This window comes from Sorex fumeus, unplaced genomic scaffold (assembly GCF_029834395.1).
Source record: "Sorex fumeus unplaced genomic scaffold, SorFum_2.1 ptg000081l, whole genome shotgun sequence".
Classification (NCBI taxonomy): Eukaryota; Metazoa; Chordata; class Mammalia; order Eulipotyphla; family Soricidae; genus Sorex; species Sorex fumeus.
In genome coordinates this window covers 10,916,258-10,938,665 of record NW_026606138.1, presented here as the reverse complement: position 1 = coordinate 10,938,665, position 22,408 = coordinate 10,916,258, and the positions used below count along the sequence as shown (strand labels likewise).

The following is a 22,408-nucleotide window of genomic DNA, read 5'->3' as shown; positions in this document are numbered from 1 at the left end:
ACAAGCTAATTTGTAGCAGAGCCAGGACCAAAATCCAGTCTGATTTGATCTCACAAACCTAGGCACATTGCATTAAAAACACTTAACCCTGCTCTGAGCAGCATGGAATTATTTTTTTGTGCCCCCGCATTGTGTGTGTGTTCTCTTTTTTCCCCTTTAGTTTCTTTAATCTCTGCATCACTGCTGCCTTGTTTGTGGATGGTTGACAGTCTCCAGCCAACAGACTCTCCAGGCCCAGAAAATGTCTTTGTCAAGTGTTTAGATTATAAATATAAGTTGATGATAAATTCAGATGATCTCGCTGATTTCAGTGAACTCACAAGATGCATCGTTATTTTTTTTTTTTAATATAATGCAGCCAGAGAGACAGCAACTCACACTCTCCAATTGTTTGTCCGGATCTTTTAGCTTATTCTAAAGAGCTTTGCTAAAAATTCTGAATATACACACAAATGGAAATTTCTCCTATTTATTTCCCTTTACTTCTGTTAGAATTAATCATATTTTTCAGTCCTGAAGAACTTAACTGTTACTTAAATGAATTATTTTATGGTGTTTTTTTTTTCAAATATCAGTAGCTGACCGTTGCTTTGCAGTTGTCATTGGTCAAGCTTTTTTCCTCTGTTTTTTAACGTATGTTGTCATGTAATCCTTTCTGCTACCCTACACAGTAAATAATACTGCTATGCTGAGGAAACTGAGGCACAGAAACATTAAGTTACTTACTCAAGATCATACAGCAAGTAACATAGAAACAAGATTCCAACCCAGCCTGCCTGTGAATCTGAGCTCTTACCTACCAGTGTTGTGTCTCTCAGAGAGAGTTTCCTGGGAATATGACTTTGCAAATGTAAAGAAATTTTGTAAGCCCTTCCCATCATTGACTTCTGAGAGCCGTACAAACTCAGGGAGAGGAGAGTCCCCTGTGCCCCGCCAGGAGTGATCCCTGAGCACCGAGCTAGGAGTAAGCCCTGAGCACAACTGACATGGCCCAATCTCAAACAAAACTCTGTCCAACTTAGGGGGAGGAGGTGTATTTATGAAATGTCTCATCATGCTCCCACTAACCACTCATCACCTTGGGAATCAGACACTTGTTTCTGTCCTCTGTACAACAAATGAAAATAAAAGACACCAATAATCGTCACATGCCTGAAGGGGAACTTGAAGCACTTCCCACCCTTTATGCACTTCCATATTAATCCCATTTCACATGGGAGGAACAGGACTCTTAGAACTCACCCAGCAAGGAAGCAGTAGGACAGGAAAGCAAATCTAGGTCTTCCTGAGCGGAAGCTGATTCATCCCCCAGGCTAGCTCAATATGCTGAAGAGCAAGAAGGCTCAAGGTTGCATGTGTCAAGCTTCTGGCATGCAACATTAGCAGGGTGGCACTGACTGGCATGGGTTGGCATTGAGTGGCACCATCTGGCAATTAAGACCCATCCTTAATCATTCCTTGGAGTCTGCTCTGCAGCTGGGACAAATCAACATCACGCTGATGATGTTCAGTTACACATACCTGTGCTCTAAGACAGGACTAGAAGCACAGACTGGCAAGGCTGGGACGTGCTGGCACAGCCTGGTACTGACTGACACTAGTTGACGTAGACTGGCAGGGCTGTCATCAGTTGACATAGTCTGTCATGGGTTGGCAAGGCTAGCGCATGCTGGCACTGCCTGGCATAGGTTGGCATAGACTACTATTGTCTGGCACAGGTGACCAGATTGGCACTGCCTGGCACAGGTTGGTGCTGATTGGTAGCGCCTTGTAATTAGGACCTGTCCTCAACACTCCTTGGAGCAAATAGCCATCAAGCTGATGACCTTCATTGCTCACACCTGATCTCTAGGACCAGCATCCAGGGGGAGATACACACAGTTCCTGGAGCCCTGCCTTCCCCTGCGCAGATCCCTGCTTCCCCTGTCACCGTCACACCCTAGACAGTGATGATATTGGGTTTCCCAGGATGTGTCTGCCCTGATGGTGTTTCCCTTGTAAAAACTCAGTTATAGTTGGAGCCCTCTCATATTGATTGTAGGAAAGAAATCTTTCTTAGGTTGCTGACAATTAACAAAGCCTGAAGAATGTAGTTTCTCGGAAGAGCTTTTCGTGACTGCTGGATTTAGCAAAACAGCAAGCTCTGTATGCTCTGTATAGGTATAGGAAATGTAGTTATTGATGTCTTGCCTTCTATACACATGCGCACGTACACACACACACACACACACACACACACACAAACACACACCATCACATTCATGGGGGGTGGGAGAGTAGAGGAACCAGGAATTCTGATGCCAACTGTCTATGGAAGGTGACATTTCACAAATGATTCAGAACTGTTTTTAATCCCATAATCCACCCTTAAAGAGTGGTATCATTGGGGGGTGGGGGGTGGGAAGGTTGCTGAGGGCTGGACACTCAGTGTTTAGGGAACCATTCGGTGCTAGCTCCCGTGTCCAAATCCCATGTTGCAGCCCTTTGATCTGTCTTCCCAGGCCTTTGCTGTAGCCTCTTGGGTACTGGGCCCAGAGAGGGACAATACTAGGTATTTAGGCGCATACTCTGTATGTAGTAAACATTTGTCAAATGGACATGCTTACAGTCAAATGGATTTCTGTCCTTCATTTGATGGTCACCAAGCACCTTATAGAAGGCAATGGGAAGGATCTGAGGGAAGCTATGAGTTGGTCCTCTAGTCAAACTTATATTTCATGATACCAGATGGTACACAAATTCCACCCGACTTGGCAGGGTCTGAGGTTCTGTCAATGAATAGAACGTGTGGTTGGCAGAACAAGCTCACTCTGGCTGGAGACCGAAGACCAGTGAACACTTGGTGAGATTGGGATGTGCCTGGGAGGATGAATCCAAATCAATGGAGAAGGAGGAGATGCTGGAGGCGTCTCCCTGCTGAGGGTATCTTGGGAGACGGCCTCAGAGGCAGCAGAGCCAGAGGACCAACCAGTGGGGCGGGAGCAGCGCACCGAGTCCCAGTGTGGACGGGACTGCAGCGTCTCTTCCTTAATTTCCATTTCCCCTCCGTTCACATGAAATGAGATCACTTCACACTCCAAATCATCCTGCTGATTTATTGTCACCAGATTATTACTAAGCTCCTGCTTACTCTTCTGTGCATTCACAAGATCTCCAAAATAGACTTTGTGTTTCTAGGTTGGGGTTTCAAGGCTTTCCTATTCTAACTCCTGCCCGCAGTCTATTCTTCAGCTCGGTTATCCAGCCAGCCGTCCACTTTTCAAGCTTCCGTGGACCCCTCTTACTGAATCCTTCCCACCTTACTGTTCTTCCTTCCACTCCCCATTTTACTTTCACTCTGCCCTGCCAGCTCAGTGTCCCTCTCTCCTCACATGGACCTAGTGGAATCTCTAAGACCCATTTGTTTACTCTCCAAAAATTATCCTTTAAGAAAATGGAGGAAAGCCAGAGAGATAGAATCACAGTTAAAGCATTGCCTTTTGTGCAGCTGACACCAACTCAATCACTGGCACCACATTATCCCACTGGTCCTGTCAGGAGCAACCCAAGAGCACAGTCGGGTGTGGCCCAAACCCTAACACACACAGCACCTCCTTCCCACAGGAAAGAAAATGCAGAGCCCAGAATGTTACTTAGCAGTCAAGCATTTTTCTTGCTTGTGTGAGGTTCTAGGTCCCATCGCAGGCTGTATGGGTGGGGGACACTCACAGAAGGAAGGCCGGGGAGCTAGCTCAAAGGCCCAAGGAGTTATGGATTCCATCCCCACACCACATGGTCCCACAAACACCACTGAGCAGCCCTAAGGGTATCTGCCTCCAGATAGAGGGGTACCAAGTCTTTAAGGGTGCTGAGCACCAAATACATGTTGGCGAAATAAATATCTTATTTCTTTTTTTCTACTTTTCTAAGAATAACCAAGATAATCTCCATCCCCCAGGTGAAAGACCATCCATTGATTTAGACTTTCCAAGGGCCTAAGTGATAGTACAGCGTTAAAGCACTTGCCTTGCAAAAAAAAAAAAAAAAAAAAAAAAAGCACTTGCCTTGCATATAGCCAGCCCCATTTCAGTTCCAGAACCACACATGATTCCCCCAAACACCTCCTGGTGCATCACTGGAGGTCCCTAAGGCCCATCCAGAGCAACCCCCTGAGCACAGAACCAGAGTAGCCCCTGAACACTGACAAGTCTGGGGCCAAAACCTAGAAGAAGAAAAAAATTAACTTTCCAAAAGTTATGGTATAGCAATCCAGAGCTTCTAATATGAACCAGGATACTAGATATCCGACTATGGTTGCCAGGTGCCAGTTGTGTGTGTGTTCTTGGGCAAATTAGACTGTGTGCCCCACTTTTTCTCATCTGTATTATAGGAAGATACAGGTACCTATGTTATAAGAGTTCTCAGAAAGATTATAATTAGCTATTAAAATGCTTAGAATAATATCTGGCATAGAGTAAGCATTATGTAATGGCCATTAAGCTAAATGTATACATATTACATAAACGTACACAGAGTTTAGCGGTATCGATTACCTATGTATATGTAGTAACTACAAAGCTTAAGACATACCTACACATAGGGTTGTCCACAGCAAACTTGTAAAGTCAACAGAAAAGTTCAGTAACTTCCCTGCCTAGTAATTGGTAGATCCTTTCTTGGAATCTGTGTTCTAACTATGAGACAAAAGTCAAGTAGAACCTATAACCTAATCTTTTTTGACACAGGATAATTTTTGGGTGTATAATGGGTTCTTGATACCAAATATTGAAATTTAATACAAATATTTAAAATAATTTAAAGTACAAGAGTGGGCTAGGGAGACAGCTCAAAGGGCTGGAATTCATGTTTTGCATGTGGAGGCTGCTAGTTCTATCCAGGGCACAGCTTGGTGCACCTCTAGAGCACCTCTAGAAATAAACTCCGAGAACTACAAGATGTGACTACCAGGGGAGGGAGGGAGTAATGGAGGGAAGGAGGGAGGAAGGGAGGGAGGGAGGGAGGGCGGGAGGGCATTATGTGGGTCTATCAATAATAATATGTGTGTATGCATGTATGTATGGTATGTGTATTACAACTTGTGTGGAAAAATATATAAGGATTTCTCTGACTCAGAGGAATTCATGATAATGACATTTTCTACTTGACAGTATTTCTCCTGAAATTCTTGAATTGATGGAGCAGGAAAAATAAGTTTGTTCAATAGACAATTACACATGAGGTTTTAGAAAAGAATTCAAATACAAAAAAAAATGCTAATAGAGTATATGTAAATGAATATATGTCCATCATTCCACTTAGTATGCAAGGGCTTATGTTTGCATTAAGCTCACAGAGAAGCTGTTATATTTTCTTTGCTGCATACATATTCAAGATGCACCTTTAAAGAATAGTAGCTCTCCTTTACTTCCCTGAAAAAGAAAGAACTATTATTTGATAATAAACCCAAAACACATTTATCTCTGTCAACAACTTACATTTTCAGTAATGCAGTTTGGACTTGGACTCATTATCTGCAATTAGAGTTCCCAAGAAGCTTTTAGTATTTTTCCCCCGTACTTTGAAAACTCATTCCTGTGAACTGTTAGCATTTTAGAGAATAGTGGAAGTCCGAAGTCCAGTTGCAGAACTGAATGAAGATACTTCCTTCCTTTCTGAGAATGACTGTTGCACTAAGTGGAGGACCCTCCGCTGTGTGCTGAGCCGTGTTGTGCACTCCTCACACCCATTATTTGCTTGCATTGGGTCAGGCCCTCTGTTTTCCTTTCAACTCAGACTAGTCAGCAAGAAACGGAATGCTGGCACTCAGCTCAGTATCTCTCTCTTTCTTATAAGGCTTAGTTTTGCAATTTAGGTGCTGGTACTAGTCCTCAGCATCCAAGGAAAACAAGCATCAAGAGTTCAGGCCTTGGGGCTGGAGTGATGGCACAGCGGGTAGGGCATTTGCCTTGCACGTGGCTGACCCAGGTTCGATTCCCAGCATCCCATATGGTCCCCCAAACACCACTGGGAAGAGTTGTGCGCTGAAAGTAGATAGTGGAGCAAGCATGATAACCTCTCAGTATCTGCATTGCGACCCATAATGCCCAAAAAGTAGAGAGACAGTAGTTCTCTCTACTTTAATTTTTTTTAAAAAAAGAGTTCAGGCTTTTGTTCATACTGTAAGAAAGGTTTCTCAGATACTCGGGCTGCTAGGGAAACTTTTATCCAGTGATGGTGGGAGTCACACGTTCTTAGCTGCTTATTTCTCCCTTCTTCTGAGAAGAATTCAGTGGGGCGATTCTGAGAGAGGGTGGCGGGGAAGGGAGAGAGTGGGGGTTTCGCCCTCCTAATTTAAGATGCTACAAGAACCAGGTCCCAATTGGGATGTGGTTTGCTCTGGGCAGGGACTGTAAACAGCCCAGCCTCAGCAGCAAGGTGTGTCGTGCTTTGCTGGCCTCCCTGTTTGCCCAGCTGTGGGGCGACTCCCTTTCCATCTCCCAGCTGCCCAGCTGCTTCCGAATGCTGTTTTATTTCTCTTTTAAACTGGAGTAGTCAACCAAATTTCCCCTGGACAGGTTGGATAATTACTGAAAACAGACAACTTTGCAATTATACATGGCTCAGAAATCGCTGCTGCTGCTTTGTAGTTTCGCCCTTTGTTCTTGTTCAGCAGTGTCTTGGATGGGATTTTTGCTGCCTTAGTTTCCAAGAAAAGACACCCTCGGCTTCTCATCAAACCTGTAAAGCTCTTTATTAACCACTGTGTTCTACTCTTGGAAATAGTCATATTGAGAATGTGGAATAAGCTCAACCATAAGTTATCGCTGAGTTTCCACCTTTTTAGTTCATCAAAAAAAAAAAAATTTCATATGGTGCAACCTGACTAAGTAGTACGACTTTCAGTGATGCGTTCCTTACTCTCTGATATCACATATGGTTATCCGGCTCCCAGCACTGTCAGGAGTCACCCCCTGAGTATAGAACCAGGAGTAAGTACTGGTCCCTGCCAGGGTGACCCCAAACCAAACACAGACACACACACACACACACACACACACACACACACACACACGTCTCTGAATATCAATGTTGGGGCACAGTGGAATATCTGCTCGACTCGGGTCCCTGTAAGGATGTAAGGATGGATGAATTAACATCAGATTAGCAGAAGGAAACCACTTCATTTAATAGCTAACATATGGAGAATTCACATGTCTGTAATTTCTAAAATAAATGGGACAAACTCGGAGTCTATATCCAGTCTTCAAAGATGTGGGGCCTCTGGGGGAAAAGCAGGGGGTGTCTCAAAAGGCGAGGAAGGAATGATTTCATATGACAAAACCTTGCCTTTAGGATGTTTGCCCAGTCTTAAGATACATTTTGCTGATAATCAGGTTATTTTTGAAGCTATCTCTAAATTTAGGTGGTGTGTATTCTTTAACAAATAGTACCAGTTCCTTCCAAGCTCCTCAACTGACCTTTGTTCCTTAACCAAGTTGACAGTGGAAAGGATGACTAGACTTCTTGGGGAAAGTCTCTCTGACCCTTTTGGGATGCTGGTTCTATGTTATGATATTTCAAAATTAAATAAGAATCTGTCCTCTGTGGATGAGATTTTGACATAACTTATGAGAAAGTATACCTCTTCACTGCCCACACTGGTTTTTGGGTAGTAAGTTCTGTCAGTTCCATGATAAATCAACTGATTGGAATCATAATGTCTTGTGTATATTGTATCTTTTAAGGAATAGAATTAAGCCCGACCATAAGTAATAAATAGAGTTCAGTATTGACCTAGATATCTGACTCTGCAGATGAAAGCAGATGGAAATTGCATTGGAAAACTGTACTTTATTCCAAGTAAAATTTCTGATTGTATCTGTGATAGTTAATCTTCTCTTTCTAAGAAGATAGAGATTATTGACAGTTATGAATTACAAGAATAACAGAAGTATTAATTAAGAAAATTTTTATTGTGTATGTTTACTTGGGCTGGAGTGATAGCACAGCGGGTAGGGTGTTTGCCTTGCACGCAGCCAATTTGGCCAACGCGAGTTCGATTCCTCCGCCCCTCTCGGAGAGCCCGGCAAGCTACCGAGAGTATCTCGCCCGCACGGCAGAGCCTGACAAGCTACCCGTGATGTATTCGATATGCCAAACACAGTAACAAGTCTCATGATGGAGACGTTACTGGGCCCGCTCGAGCAAATCGATGAACAACAGGAGGACCGTGATCTGTGATCTGTGATGTTTACTTAAAGAACTCTCAGAGGTAGCTCTTTAATTTCTCTTTTTTTTCTCTTTAAGTAAGCAAAATGTTAAACTGGCAATATCAAAAACCTCAAAGCTGCAAATTCTCTAACTCCACAATTATCTTTAACCTAAGAAATTTGACACCAAAATAAGAAATTTGACACAATTTCCTGCATGAGCATTTTTATGTCAATAATATAATATAAATGTTTAATAATTAAGGATTCATTTATACATTTATAATAGACTTGGAAATACAGCATTAAAAAATATTTATGGGGGCGGACCGATAGTACAGGAAGTAGGATGTTTGCCTTGTATGCAGCTGACTCGGGTTCAATCCCCAGCATCCCATATGGTCCCCAAGTACTAATGGGAGTAATTCCTGAGTGCAGAGCCAGGAGTAACCCCTGAGCATGGCCATGCATGTGGTCCAAAAAACAAACAAACAAAATATATATAATGCATATATATGCATATATATGTGTGCCCTATGTATTGCTAAATTTATTAAAGATCAAATTATGTGTGTTATTTCTAAGAAAAGAAATAGGATATATTTTAACTGTTTTAAGTAGAGCTTCATTTATAAAGAAAAATATGGAAATATTCCGAAGTGTTAAATTAGGGAGTCAGTAAATTATGTCATAGTCATATTACTACACAGTTCTTAAAATTACAGTTTGAATATGAAGTGATTGAAGGAAAATGTACTAAGTGAACTAATTAAACAAAAAGAGGACATTTACAAATATACAGTATGATTTTTTAAAAATATTTTTTTTCATTTTGGCGGGGGTGGGGGTGCACGTCCAGAAGTTCTCGATTTTACTCATGATCTGTACTGAGAGATTACTTTTGGCTCAGAGGATTGTATGTGGTGCCAGGGACTTGAGCCCAGGTTGGGTACGTGCAGAATGCAGACAAGAACTCTACTTGCTGACCATTTCTCAGGCCCCTGATGTTAATTTTGAAGTGGAAAAAAATGTGTGTCATTTTGGAGAATTTGTGTATGTATGTGTAGTAGTCATGGTCCTCCCGTTGTTCATCGTTTGCTCGAGCTGGCCCAGTAACGTCTCCATCGTGAGACTTGTTGTTACTGTGTCTGGCATACCGAATACGTCACGGGTAGCTTCCCAGGCTTTGCCATGCGGGCGAGATACTCTCGGTAGCTTGCCGGGCTCTCCAAGAAGGGCAGAGGAATCGAACTCGGGTCGGCCATGTTGGCTGCGTGCAAGGCAAATGTCCTACTGCTGTGCTATCGCTCTAGCTGTGTAGTAGTAGTAGTTAAAAAAAAAAAAACTGCATGACAATATATCAATCCAAAGTCCCATTTTTACAGGTGATGAAAACATACCATATGTATCATGCAGTGATTATCTCTGTTTGCTTTTCATTTTCTCTATTTTCTTTTCTTTTGTGTGTGTGTGTGTGTGTGTGTGTGTATCATATATTTTCTCCATTGAGCAAGGAAGTATAACTTTGTGGCAGGGAAAAAAAAATTTTCAAACTAAAAATGATATACAACCTTTATATTTCTATTTTTACAAGTAGATTTTATCCAGTAAAATTTCTTGTACTGATTTGGGGCTTATAATTCAAAGGTTGGTCAAAAATTTATCCATGAACCAGGATTTATTCTGCAAATTAATAATGCAGAAGAGAGCTCAGAAAAAAAAAATTTTTAAGCTTAAGGGAACTTTTCAAGTACATTTAAAGCAGGAATGAGACTGTAAATCATTTTTTCATCAAAGCCGATCCCCTAACGCCTTTCCTGGCAGGTGAATTTGCATAGTTCTGTTTGCTGTCTGTGGAAGCAATAGTCCATAATTCATGTTTGACTAACACTCAGCTCTCCTCCCCTCCCCCCCCACCGGTTGGAAGGCAGTATTTTTAACATATACGTCATTAATAGTTTCCCCTAGGTGACAGACAGACATCTTGTAACAATTTGGGTCCCATTTTTACAGGTGATGAAAACATACCATATGTATCACGCAGAGAGCATCAGTGCAGAGAGCAAGCTGAAGGAAGCAGAGAAGCAAGAGGAGAAGCAAATTGGAAGATCTGGTGATACAGTCTTTCACATTATACTAGAAGAAAGACACCAGCGACGGAGCTCGGTAAAGAAAATTGAAAAAATGAAAGAAAAGGTAAGTCAGACCGTCTTGCAGGGCCTCTCTGTTCTCACTTGAGGGACCCCTACTAAGAACACAGCCCTTTGAGCCGATGGGTGCACACTGGCAATGATTGGGAAATGTTACTTGTTTCTGCCCACAGGAATAAAAAGTTTTTAAGCCATATAGTAACCATGTCATAACAGCTGGGAGCCACTGAGTAGAGAATGCCAAGTGTTTGACACAAATGTAGAGACCCGAATATTAAGGAAACAATTTCATTGTAAATGGGCCTGAAGCCCCCAGACCTTGTTGTCACTCTCTAGCTGGGTAATTTGAATTTGTTATTTAAAATGTACTTTACTCAAAGCACTTTGAAGGTCACTGGTATATGTAGAATAAATTGCTTGGAATTCTAATGTGTGTGCTTTTCTCTGTATTACTGAAAGATGAGTTTGTTGTCTTCCCTGCATCATCTTCATTTCCAGAGACAAGCCAAATACTCGGAAAATAAGCTCAAATCAATTAAGGCCCGGAATGAATATCTCCTAACCCTTGAAGCAACCAATGCCTCCGTTTTCAAGTATTATATTCATGATCTTTCAGACTTAATTGATGTAAGTACTTAAGGTTCTTATTTTTCATATTAAAAAGGGAATTAGCAATCACTATAGTGTTCGTTCTGAAACACCATCATTTATTAAAACTGTGGTATTTTATTTCTACTCAGAGAGGAAACTGCCACAATTAAACTGTATATGTTTCTAAGATGCTGTTGGTAGTTAGATGAATAGGAGAAATTGTGCAAAAACCCCCAAACCAGTTGATCACAGAGGTGTACAATCTGTGGAGTTATCAATGCCTGGAAAACAACTAAGAAAAGGACAACCCAGTCATTTCAAAAGTTGCCATGGTAGGGCTGGTGAGATAGTATAGCCACAGCTTTTGCCGTGAATGCAGTTGAACTGGATTCAAGTGAATCCAAGCCTTGCCATGTACTGCATGAGCGTAGTGCCAGGAGTTAGCCCTGAGCACCACTGGGTATGACCCAACAAAACAAAACAAAGGATGATGTGGCATGGTCCTAATTGCAATCATGTGGGGTTGGTGGTTTTTTGTTGTTGTTGTTGTTGTTTTGTTTAGTTTTGTTTTCATTTATTTACTGTACTGAGATGCCAGGATATAAGAAGCCATATAAAGTACTTCCCCTTTGGAACTGAAAGTGGGAAAGATGGATGTTAAGCAAATGATTGCTAGACTTGAGCTCTGTAAGTACTGTGATGCAAAACAGGGCATATAATCTACTTTCATACATTAATCTCACAGTTCTCTACGCGAAGTGGTGCAACAGAGCAGTTAGAACACTCCAGGTGTATATCCACTATTCTGTTTGTGAACTGATTGCCCAGAGTGAACCCTCTGCATCACTTATGCAGATGGCAATACCCAGTTGTTAACTAACATTTTCTGAGTTTAGAGATGAATCTGAGAACACTGGTGGAGGGCAGTTGACATTGGTGGTGTCATTTGGATGAGCCTGGTTGCAATCTTGGGCCCTCCCAAGAGTTTCTTAGTCCTACTGGCCAGAGGACACGCCATCCTCAGGATCTGTGGATGCTCAGGTGCCACACCCAGCAGTGTTTAGAGGGACTTGCAGCGCCAAGGACCCTAACAGCATTGGCTGCACTGGAGGCAAAAGCCTTAATCCCTATACTATTTCTCCAATCCAAGAGAATTGTTCGTTGCTTCTTTAATTGCTCTGATAAGACTTTTTCCTTTGAGTCTAAAGAATTTTATCTTGTCATAACTTCTGTATACTGAGCCATTTAGTAAGAAATATAGCTGTTGATTTGCATCTCCCTGATGGCTAGTGATGTGGAACATTTTTCATGTGCCTTTTGGCCATTTGTATTTCTTTTTTTGAGGAAACTTCTGTTCATTTCTTCTCCCCATTTTTTGATGGGGTTAGAGGTTTTTTCTTGACAATTCTACTGGTGTCTTTTATATCCTGGATATTAATCCCTTATCAGATGGGTATTGGGTAAATATTCTTTCCCATTCTGTGGGCTCTTTCTATATTTTGGTCACTGTTTCTTTTGAAGTGCAGAAGCTTCTTAGTTTGATGTGGTCCCATTTGTTTATGTTTGCTTACACTTGCATGGTCAGTGCTGTTTCATCCTTAAAGATGCTTTTAGCTTCAATGTCGTGGAGAGTTCTGCCTGCATTTTCCTTTATATACCTTATGGATTCATGTCTGATATTGAGGTCTTTAATCCACTTTGATCTGACTTTTGTGTCTGGCATTAGACAGAGGTCAGAGTTCATTTTTTTGCAGGTAACTATCCAGTTTTCCGAGCACCACTTGTTGAAGAGGCTTTCCTTGTTCTACTTCACATTTCTTGCTCCTTTGTCAAAGATTAAGTGGTCATATATTTGGGGGTTTGTGACAGAATATGCAGCTCTGTTCCATTGGTCTGCAGGTCTGTTTCTAGCCCAGTACCATGCTGTCTTAATTACTACATGCTTTGTAGTGCAGTTGAAGTTGGCGGTGGGGGGGGGGGGGGGGTAATGCCACCCACCTTCTTTTTCCCAAGGATTGTTTTAGCTATTGGGGGTGGGGGGAGTTATTGTTCCATATAAATTTCAGGAGTGCTTTGTCTATTTCTTTGAAAAATGTCATGGGTATCCTGATAGGGACTGCATTAAATTTGTATAGTGCTTTTTTCCATTTTGATAATGTTAATCCTCCCTATCCATGAGCAGAGGATGTGTCTCTGTTTCCTAGTGTCCTCTTTTATTTGTTGAAGTAGTGTTTTGTAATTTTCCTTGTATAGGTCCTTCACCTCTTTGGTTAAGATGATTCCGAGGTACTTGATTTTCTGAGGTACTATTGTGAACGGGGTTGTTTTTTTTAATGTCTCTTTCTACTCTTTCGTTATTTGAATATAAGAAAGCCATGACTTTTTTATTACTATTTTTGTTGAATCACTGTGGGAAAAGTTACAAAGCTTTCAGGTTTAAGTCTCGGTAATGCAAATATCAAGCACATTTCCCTTTACCAATGCTTATTTTTCACCACGAAGCACCCCAATAAACCCCCCCTCCCAACCCTCCCAAAGCCTGTGAGGCAGATGAATTCTAGTTAACACTCTCTCTACTTTGACTAGATTCATTGTTTCGACAAAAGATGCACCATTATTATTTAGAGTTTACAGTAAATAATTCAGACCTGCTGAAAAGGCATTGTGAAATAATTTGTTTTCTACAGCTGGTCACAAGAATCAAATGATGTCGCACGGCCACAATAGTGGCTACACAATTTTGGATTTATGGTATTTTACTTATTTAGCCTGGAAGTATTTCTGCTGAGAATAAGATAATTATGAGATTGGTTTCTGTGCTCTGGAGCCATGGCCGTGCCGGAGAGCCGCTCTTGGGGGGCAACTCCTGACCTCGGTAGGGCGTGAAGGATGAGCTGGGAATGCTCCCCTTCCCATGAGGTTTCAGTCGCCCCATCACAACCAGCTCATACCTGACTTTCCATAAAGCTCCGAAGTGACTGCCATCTTTCTTTCCAGAGGGAAGAAGGCAGAAGGGAACCGAAAGCCGTAGACTTTTGGGTGTTGATTTTGTAGCCTGCCACTTTACTAAACCGAGCTATTGTTTCTAGGAACTTTTCTATAATCTTCAGGGTTTCCTATGTATAGTATCGTATCGTCTGCAAATAGTGATAGTTTGACCTCTTCCTTTCCTATCTATAAGCCCTTGCTACCTTTCTCTTGCTTACTATATTGAATAGGAGTGGGGAAAGTGGGCAACCTTGTCTTGTGCCCAATCTTAGAGGGAAGACTTTTAGTTTTTCCCCATTGAGAATATGTGCACTGGTGGAGGGATGGGTGTTTGATCATTGTGTGATTGTAACCCAAACATGAAAACTTGTAACTTTCTCACAGTGATTCAATAAAATTAAAAAAAAAAAAGAAATACAGCTCTGTTTTTATGTTCATGGCTTTTTTTAGTGCTGATTGCTGGACCTAGCTAACCCTAAACCATTTTAACACAAGGAACAATGTCCTTGTATTGAGAATTGCTTTCTGTTTGCTTGTTTTTTTTGTTTGTTTGTTTGGTGCTGGAGCTCAAAACAGAATCTCACACATCCAAAGCAGTGGCCCTCCTATGGAGCTTACTAAGCCATGTGTTCTTCCTGAAAAGTATTTCTTTTATACCTTCAAGGGATCAAGCACTATTCTTTTTGTTTGTTGTTTTAGTTTGGCGGCCTCACCCAACTGTGCTCAGGGTCTACTCCTGTCTGTGCTGAGGGGTGCTGAAGGTACAATATATGGGGCCAGGGATAAGAGAGCCCAGTCAGCCTCATGCCAGGCAAGTGCCTGAGCTGCTGTACTGTCTCTTCGGCCCCTCCAACCGCTATTCTTGCCAAGGAGCGCTCCAACAGTGAACAAAACAGAATTTCTACTCTTTAAAGAGTTTATGAGGCTGAGGACTGAGGTTGTTAAATGAGGTTCAAGTAATACAAAGGATGGTGCTTGACTCTAATGTGTGGCAGGAGATACCTATAAGGGAAGAAGTGACCTGGGGAGCATATTATTCTGGGGTGCGGGATACACCCTCATCCAGGGCATAGGCCTGGCAAGACCAGTGATAGATAGTTGTATGTGTGTTTGGCTACTCAGGATGCCTGAGGAGTAGCAGAAGACACCAGGGTTAGGAGCAGCAGGGAGGAAAGAGCTAGGAGAGAAGGTTGCTCCATAGCTACTTACTCACATAGTGTCTCTTGGGTGAGAGAAAGGGTTTAGCTTTTATTCCCTGTGTGATGCGAAGTGTTTGTAGGATTTTAGTGAGAAAGTATCATCGCCTGTTGTTTTTGTTTTGTTTTTCCCATGCCAGGGATCACACCCAGCACCTCACACATGCAATGCACATGCTCTACTGCTGAGCTACACCCTCACTTTGCTCTTAAAATTGCATCTGGCTGGAAAACTAACTGGGGCTGGTAAGAAAGAAGTGGGAAAACAGTGAGCTGTGTTTAGGGTCTTCTGCAGTTCACAGACTGGAGATGATGTTTATTTGGGTGGGTCTGGTTACAACAGACCTGTGAGAAGTGGTTGAATCAAAATATACTAAAGGTTGTCCAGGGCAATAGTACAGTGGGTTGGGTATTTGCCTTGCACACGGCAGACCCATATTCGATCCTGGGCATCCCATATTGTTCCTTGAGCACTGCCAGGAGTAACCCCTGAGCATCACTGGATGTGACCCAAAAAGACAAAAATAAAAAAATGTATATACATATGGGCTGGAGAATTAGCACAGTGGGTAGGGCATTTGCCTTGCACGAGGCCGACCCGGGTTTGATTCCTCCATTCCTCTCAGAGAGCCAGGCAAGCTACCATGAGTATCCCACCTGCACAGCAGAGCTTGGCAAGCTACCTGTGACCTATTTAATATGCCAAAAACAGTAACAACAAGTCTCACAATGGAGACATTACTGGTGACCGCTCAAGCAAATTGATGAACAACGCGAGGACAGTGCTACAGTGCTACAGTGCTAATTATACTTATACATGTATACACACACACATATATATACATACATACATACATACATATATTAAAGGGTCTAGGAGGAGACTCTGGGACTGAACAGATGCCTTTCACCTTTCCTGTGTGAGGTGCTGGGTTCTTCCCCTACCTTATCACCAGTTATGACTCTGACCTTCCCAAACCCAGCATCACCAGGAGTGCAACCTCGCCACCGCCCCCTCCATCAATAGCAAACAAATAAAAACAAAATACATTGAAGAGAGAGCTAATAAGGATCTGATACAGTGGGTGGATAGAAAGGTAAAAATAACTTCTAGGTTGGACTAGGATGTGGTTTAGCAGTAAAGCAGCGGCTTTGTATGCCTGAGATATTCATAACCAGCACTGCAAAATCTTTTCCTTTTAGTGGGGCTAGAGAGATAATACAAGGGCGAGGCACTTGCCTTGAGTATTACTGACTCTGGTTCAGTCCCCAGCATCACATATGGTCGCCTGAACACCTCCAGCAGTGATCCCTCAGTGCAGAGCCAGGAATGAGCTCTGAGCACAGCTGGCTGGGGCCCAAACACCTAGACCAAATTGAGATAACTTCTGGATGACTGCTTGAAGATAGGGAGAACCAGTCACAGTAGTGCTAGGATAGCATGTGAGGGGTGTTGAGAGTCTTGCATTTCGTATATGTACATTGAACTCCTACTATATGTCAGGCCCATTCTCAGCATAAGCTTATCTGATCATCACCACCTTGTGAAGCGAATGCTTTCTCCATTTTACAGATGAGAAGAATCTAGGCTTAGCCATACTGGATAAACTTGCTGGACATTACACAATGAGTGAGCTTCAAACCCGGACGATTTAACCTCCCAGTCTAATTCTCTCTGATACAATACAAATAGGCGAGTTCAATAGTTAGATATATGGGATCATTTTCAATTAAAATATTTTGAGTCTTAAAAGAATAAATGTGAAAGGTGGACAGTTCTCCCATATTCTAACAATAGAACTTTTAAAGTGATATGCATTTAGTGCATTGTCATAGTCAACTGAAATTAAATTTCCTCTTAGTGAAAGTTATTTATTTGTTGACTCAACTTCTAAGGCAATCAAAATATGAATATGTACATTCCAAAGTGCCTGCTGATTTTTTTAGGAATCCAATTTCCTTTTACTGTAGTGATCCTAAAAACCATTAAGCTTGACCCTGGTGAAAAAAGAAGCTAATTATGCAAAGACATCTAGAATCCTTTATACTTTGTGAGCTCTTTTGGCAAAGTACCTTTTATACTAAGCTCTCTAATCATTATTAGAAGCGCTGTTACACCTCCTCAAGTGAGAGGTGTTAGTGAAAAAACTTAAGCCATTTTTAATGCGACTTATTTTGTACATGAAATGATATGGAAAATGCAAACTATCTTCCTTAAACCAAAGCATTATAAATAATCAGAGTTGAAGCTGAGACCTTTTTTCCATATGTACCTCCAGTTTTCCTTAGATTCTATTCAGCCAGTATCTGTCTCTAATCTCATAAATTTTCTATAATAGATCATGATATTGGATCTAGTGATATTAAAAAATTTAAAAATTTTCCCTAGAATTTGTATTTTAAAACTGGACTTTCATGAATTGCATGTATTGACTAAAAATAAAATTCATTCACTTGGGAGAATAAAAGCATAACTTATTATGGGGAAATTTAGTAAAGGGTAAAACAGATTATAATTTTTTAAACAATAGGTTTCACATTTTTTATCATGAATATCCTCAACATTACATACAAAAGAGAGTGTAGATATTCTGTCAGAATTAGGATATATCACCCACAGAAAGAAAATCATACAGATAATAAATAGTTGTCATAGAATGCTGAGATTTCAAGTGATTATTATTTGCTACGAGCAGACGTAGGGGAGAGTCAAAGTGGTTGTTTGTTGACCACACCCTGGGTGCTGAGGAGGCAGAAGAATGTGTGGGCACTGCCAACTCTACTCGGGGACCATCCTGTGCTGGACATCAAAGGCTGGCCTCCTCTGTGCCAAGAAGGCACTTTGAGCTATCTCCTAGTTTGAGAATGAAAAATACTAATGCTGGAATCTCTGATCTGTAAGCCCTCTGGAATCCTTAAGCAGTGATGTAAAGATTGCATAACTGGATGTCAACTCTTTCGCTCCAGTTCCACAAAAGAATTCAGAAAAATAAAATTCGCAGCAGTAGGGGCTGGAGCAATAGCACAGCGGGTAGGGTATTTGCCTTGCATGGGGCCAACCCAGGTTCAATTCCCAGCATCCCATATGGCCCTCTGAACATCACCAGGGGTAATTCCTGAGTGCAGAGCCAGGAGTAACCCCTGTGCATCGCCAGGCGTGACCCAAAACAAACAAAAAAAAATTCTCAGCAGTAAAACTCTATTGGGACTTTGTCCCAGAGCACCTGCCCAGTGGTCATAAATTGTTTGTCATCCTTACAATTTCACGGTCTTCAATTTTACCTATAAAAGTTTGCAGGTCACTTTGGAGCTTGAAGGATAAATCTTTTTTACTATTGGAATGTTGCCACAGGATAATCCCCTGCTCCAGCTAAATTTTCTTGGTAGAATTATCTGTGGTTTATTCTATTAGTCATTTATGCAGAATAAGATTGAAATTAGATTGTTTCATGTACTGCATGCCATGTTTATTTTATCATTTTTAAATAATCAGCTACCCTAAAGCTTTTAGCCTTATCCTTTTGTCTCTAGGGACATGTGTAAAATTAAAAGGCACCTTATTCAGATTCATATTTTTCCTAATTAGTTTTGCTTTCCCTCCATATGTAACAGTATTACAATTTGTTCATAAAAAAAAAACATTATAATACTGTAGTCCCCTTTTGGCCTTAACTCTTATTAAAAAGATTATAGAGAGATCATGTTAAATGGATTGGGGTAGTGATCATGTACACTGATTTATGCTTATTTGTATCAGTTGTGATAGAGTTAGTATTTCCGAACGTGTTAGAATTCGCTTCCAGTGGAACTGCCATGGGCCATGTGAAAGGAAGCCACAGCCATCTGGTTGCTTCTCTTGCCCATTTTCCAGCACTTTCTTTTCCTTCTTGTTTGGGTCTCTGAGTGTTGAGAGTAGCTCAAGCCATGTTCCTTGGTTATTTGGCTGAACTCAGATGACTCCTCAAGTTTTGTCCTCAGGCCTTGTCCTCTTTCCAGCCTTCAGATTTGTATATCCTGCTGCCTGCTGGACCCTCTACCCAGAAAGGATCTGAACTAGGGATCCTGAACACCAGACACTTAAAAACAACTTTTTGTATCCATTTGCCCCCGCCATCTTTATCCTCCACATATGCCCTTTAAACACACACACACACACACACACGCACACAGACACACACATACACACACACACACCCCACACACTTTATTTTATTTTTTTGTTGTTGTTGTTGTTTTGTTTTGTTTTTTTGGGTCACACCCGGCTATGCTCAAGGGTTACTCCTGGCTCTTTACTCAGGAATCACTCCTGGTGGTGCTCAGGGGACGATATGGGATGCCGGGAATCGAACTCGGGTCAGCCACGTGCAAGTCAGGCGCCCTACCCACTGTGCTATTGCTCCGGCCCCGTACACAAACATTTTATACCTGAGAAAAAGATACCACATTGTTGCACAAACCAAACTTAGTTGTCTCGTCCCTGTGTATAAAGCAAATCCTGTCATCTTTGCCTCCTACAAATCCCAAACCTTACTGCTTCTCTCTGCTTCTCTCTTCTAGACAAGCTTCTTTCTCTAGACAAGTTTCTCACTGTTGAACTAGCTGTTGCACTAGCTTCCTAAAAGCTCTCCCAGCATTCATCAGGACTTCCCCATCAGTAATCCATCCATTCTCTTCCCAGACTGCTGAGGTGTTCAGTTCAGCCTTATTTAAAACAGTCCCACAGTCTCCCATTGTCCTGACTATAAAACCTAAACCTTTTACACATTGGAGCTGGCCCCCACTTGCCATACCCATGATTTCCCCTTAGTCACCATGCTTCAGGTTCTTTGGCCTTTCAGTTCCCAGGACTTCCTAAGCTTTTTCTTGCCTGGGGTGTTTTCTGCTTTGCATCTCTAACAATCCTTCCAGAGCTTTGATTTCTTCTTTTCATCCATGTTACACCCAGGTGCCCTTTGTAAAGGAGGAGCACCATTTCCCTCAGCCTCCCTGCCCCTGTTGATTTGAGTTTCTCCACAGCATTTACCGCCTGGCCTTATTTATTTGGGCATGCTTCATTTGTTCTCTTTCCTCTTTCATGTTTTGATTACAGGCTCTTACAGAGATTTGGCTTGAGGGGGGCAGGGAGTGATGGGTTTAGTAGCAGTTCCTCCAAAGGAAATGGTTGCCTCTGTGGGTTGCCTCTGTCAGGCAATAAATGATTATTATTACTCATGGGCACGAGTATAAGAAAACGGGGTTCTCCTGCTGCTGCTGCTTCTGTTTCGTACCCATTCCTAACTATCAAACAGATCGGATGATTTGACCTTTTCATTGCTCAGGAGATATTTAAACAATTTTTGACAAAGGCTTAGCCACAAAGTAGGAAATTAAGGTTAAATATTCAGTTCTTGGGGCTAGAGAGTTAATACAGCAGGTAAAGCACTTGCCTTGCCTTCAGCCGAACTAGGTTCAATCCCCAGCACCACATATGTTCCCCTGAGCCTTGCTGGGAGGAGGCCATAAGGACAGTTGGATATGATTCAGAAAGCAATTAGAAACACAGCTCTTTATGTACTCTCAGGAACCCATACATGAAGGCATGTGTTAAAAGTTGCTTATAGTAGTTTAGACATCTCGTTCAGTCTTAGGAGTCTAGTTCAGCCTCTCTTCCAAAGAATGTCTTTGTGAGTTCCAGAGTGATGTACTTAATATTTAGGAAACAGTGAATGACTTAAAAAAAACAAAAAACTAGTCATTTAGAAAAAAAAAAAGTGAACTTTACGTCCTTTAAAAGACACAGGGGTTACGTGACAGCTGTCTGTTTTTGCAATTCTGTTTGCTTAAGTTGCACTTTTTTTTCCTTTTCCCAGAAAATAAAGGGTAAACCAAATTTTATCGCCATCTATAAATTGAAATAGTCAAGGTCAAACATATTCCCTGCTAGAGATGAGACCTGGCGCAACAGTTCATTGGAGTCTCTGAGACAGAGGCAGGAGTGGGAAGCTTAAGTGGAAAACTTTGGCAGAAGACTTTCCCCCCTTTCCTTGACCCTGACAAGGGCTAGATTCTGGAATTACATCAGAACTCGGAGGAGTCAGGCTACTAGTGCAGGTCTGAAAACCACGCTGACCATTATCACTCTGGAGCCGTGGTGTAGGATTTGTTTCTTATGGAGTTCCGTTATGGTAACCCCCATCTTAAGACCAAGCTTCCTCCTTGAGCTTCTCAAGTCAAAGAGCATTTGCAAAACAAACAAACAAACAAACAAAAAAAAAAAAACAAAAATGTTGCCACCATGAATTGCAGCAATCCAGCTACAAGCCGACATTATGCCCACAATGTACACTTCAGCTAACCTCTTGACAAATAGAACTAGAGGAAATATTTGTCAAAGTCTCCAATACCAGGATTTCATCTTCAGTTTTTATACTATTTGCAGTAGTTAGACCAGCATTTCTCAACCAGGGGCTATATAGTCCCCTTAGCATTGTAGCAGTGTCCTCCCGTTGTTCATCAATTTGCTCAAGCAGACCCAGTAATGTCTCCATCATGAGACTTGTTGTTACTGTAATTGGCATATTGACTACGTCCTGGGTAGCTTGCCAGGCTTTCCGAGAGGGGTCGAGGAATAAATTTGGGTCGGCTGACCCGGCTGTGTGCAAGGCAAATGCCCTACCTGCTGTGCTATCGCTCCAACCAGTCCCCTGAGAACCCCAGGATATTCCAAGGGGGCCACTGGTGAAAGTTGTGTAAATGGGGTACCAAAACACAAGACAAGGGACCAACCAGTACGATGGGGAGAACAAGGTGAAAAGGGGGCAAGAGTCAGAGAAAAGTATTGAAACACTGGATTAGACTAATACCTCATTGAATCTATATTGGCAGTGTTAGGATTTTATTTTAGTATGTGCTTCTCCTTCCAACAATCTTTACTTCCTCAACTTAAACCATTAGTATGTGTATTCAAGGTGCTTCCCTTACATGCGACTGACGTAGGTTCAATCCTGGCGTCCTATATGGCTCCCCACGAACCGCCAGGGGTGATTCCTGAGTGCAGAGCGTCTCCAGATGTGGCCCTAAAAGCAAACAAAAAAATAAAAAGGCTATGTAAGTTTTCTTGGGCTCGAGCAATAGCGCAGCGGGTAGGACATTTGCATTACATGCAGCCAACCCAGGTTTGATTCCTCCATCCCTCTCGGAGAGCCCGGCAAGCTACCGAGAGTATCCCGCCCGCATGGCGGAGCCTGGCAAGCTCCCCATGACATATTCGATATGCCAAAAACAGTAACAACAAGTCTCACAATGGAGACGTTTC

General features: G+C 42.0%; 1 protein-coding gene across 3 annotated transcripts in view; it reads left to right on the top strand.

Annotated features, from left to right (window-relative positions):
- Window positions 1-22,408, top strand: part of SRGAP1 (SLIT-ROBO Rho GTPase activating protein 1) — a 330,458-nt gene that overhangs the window by 207,895 nt on the left and 100,155 nt on the right. For all 3 annotated transcript variants that reach the window (XM_056130792.1, XM_056130791.1, XM_056130794.1), the window contains exons 5-6: window positions 10,203-10,385; window positions 10,838-10,966. In XM_056130792.1, coding sequence (XP_055986767.1) covers window positions 10,203-10,385; window positions 10,838-10,966 — 312 coding nt within the window. The remainder of the gene's footprint in view (window positions 1-10,202; window positions 10,386-10,837; window positions 10,967-22,408) is intronic.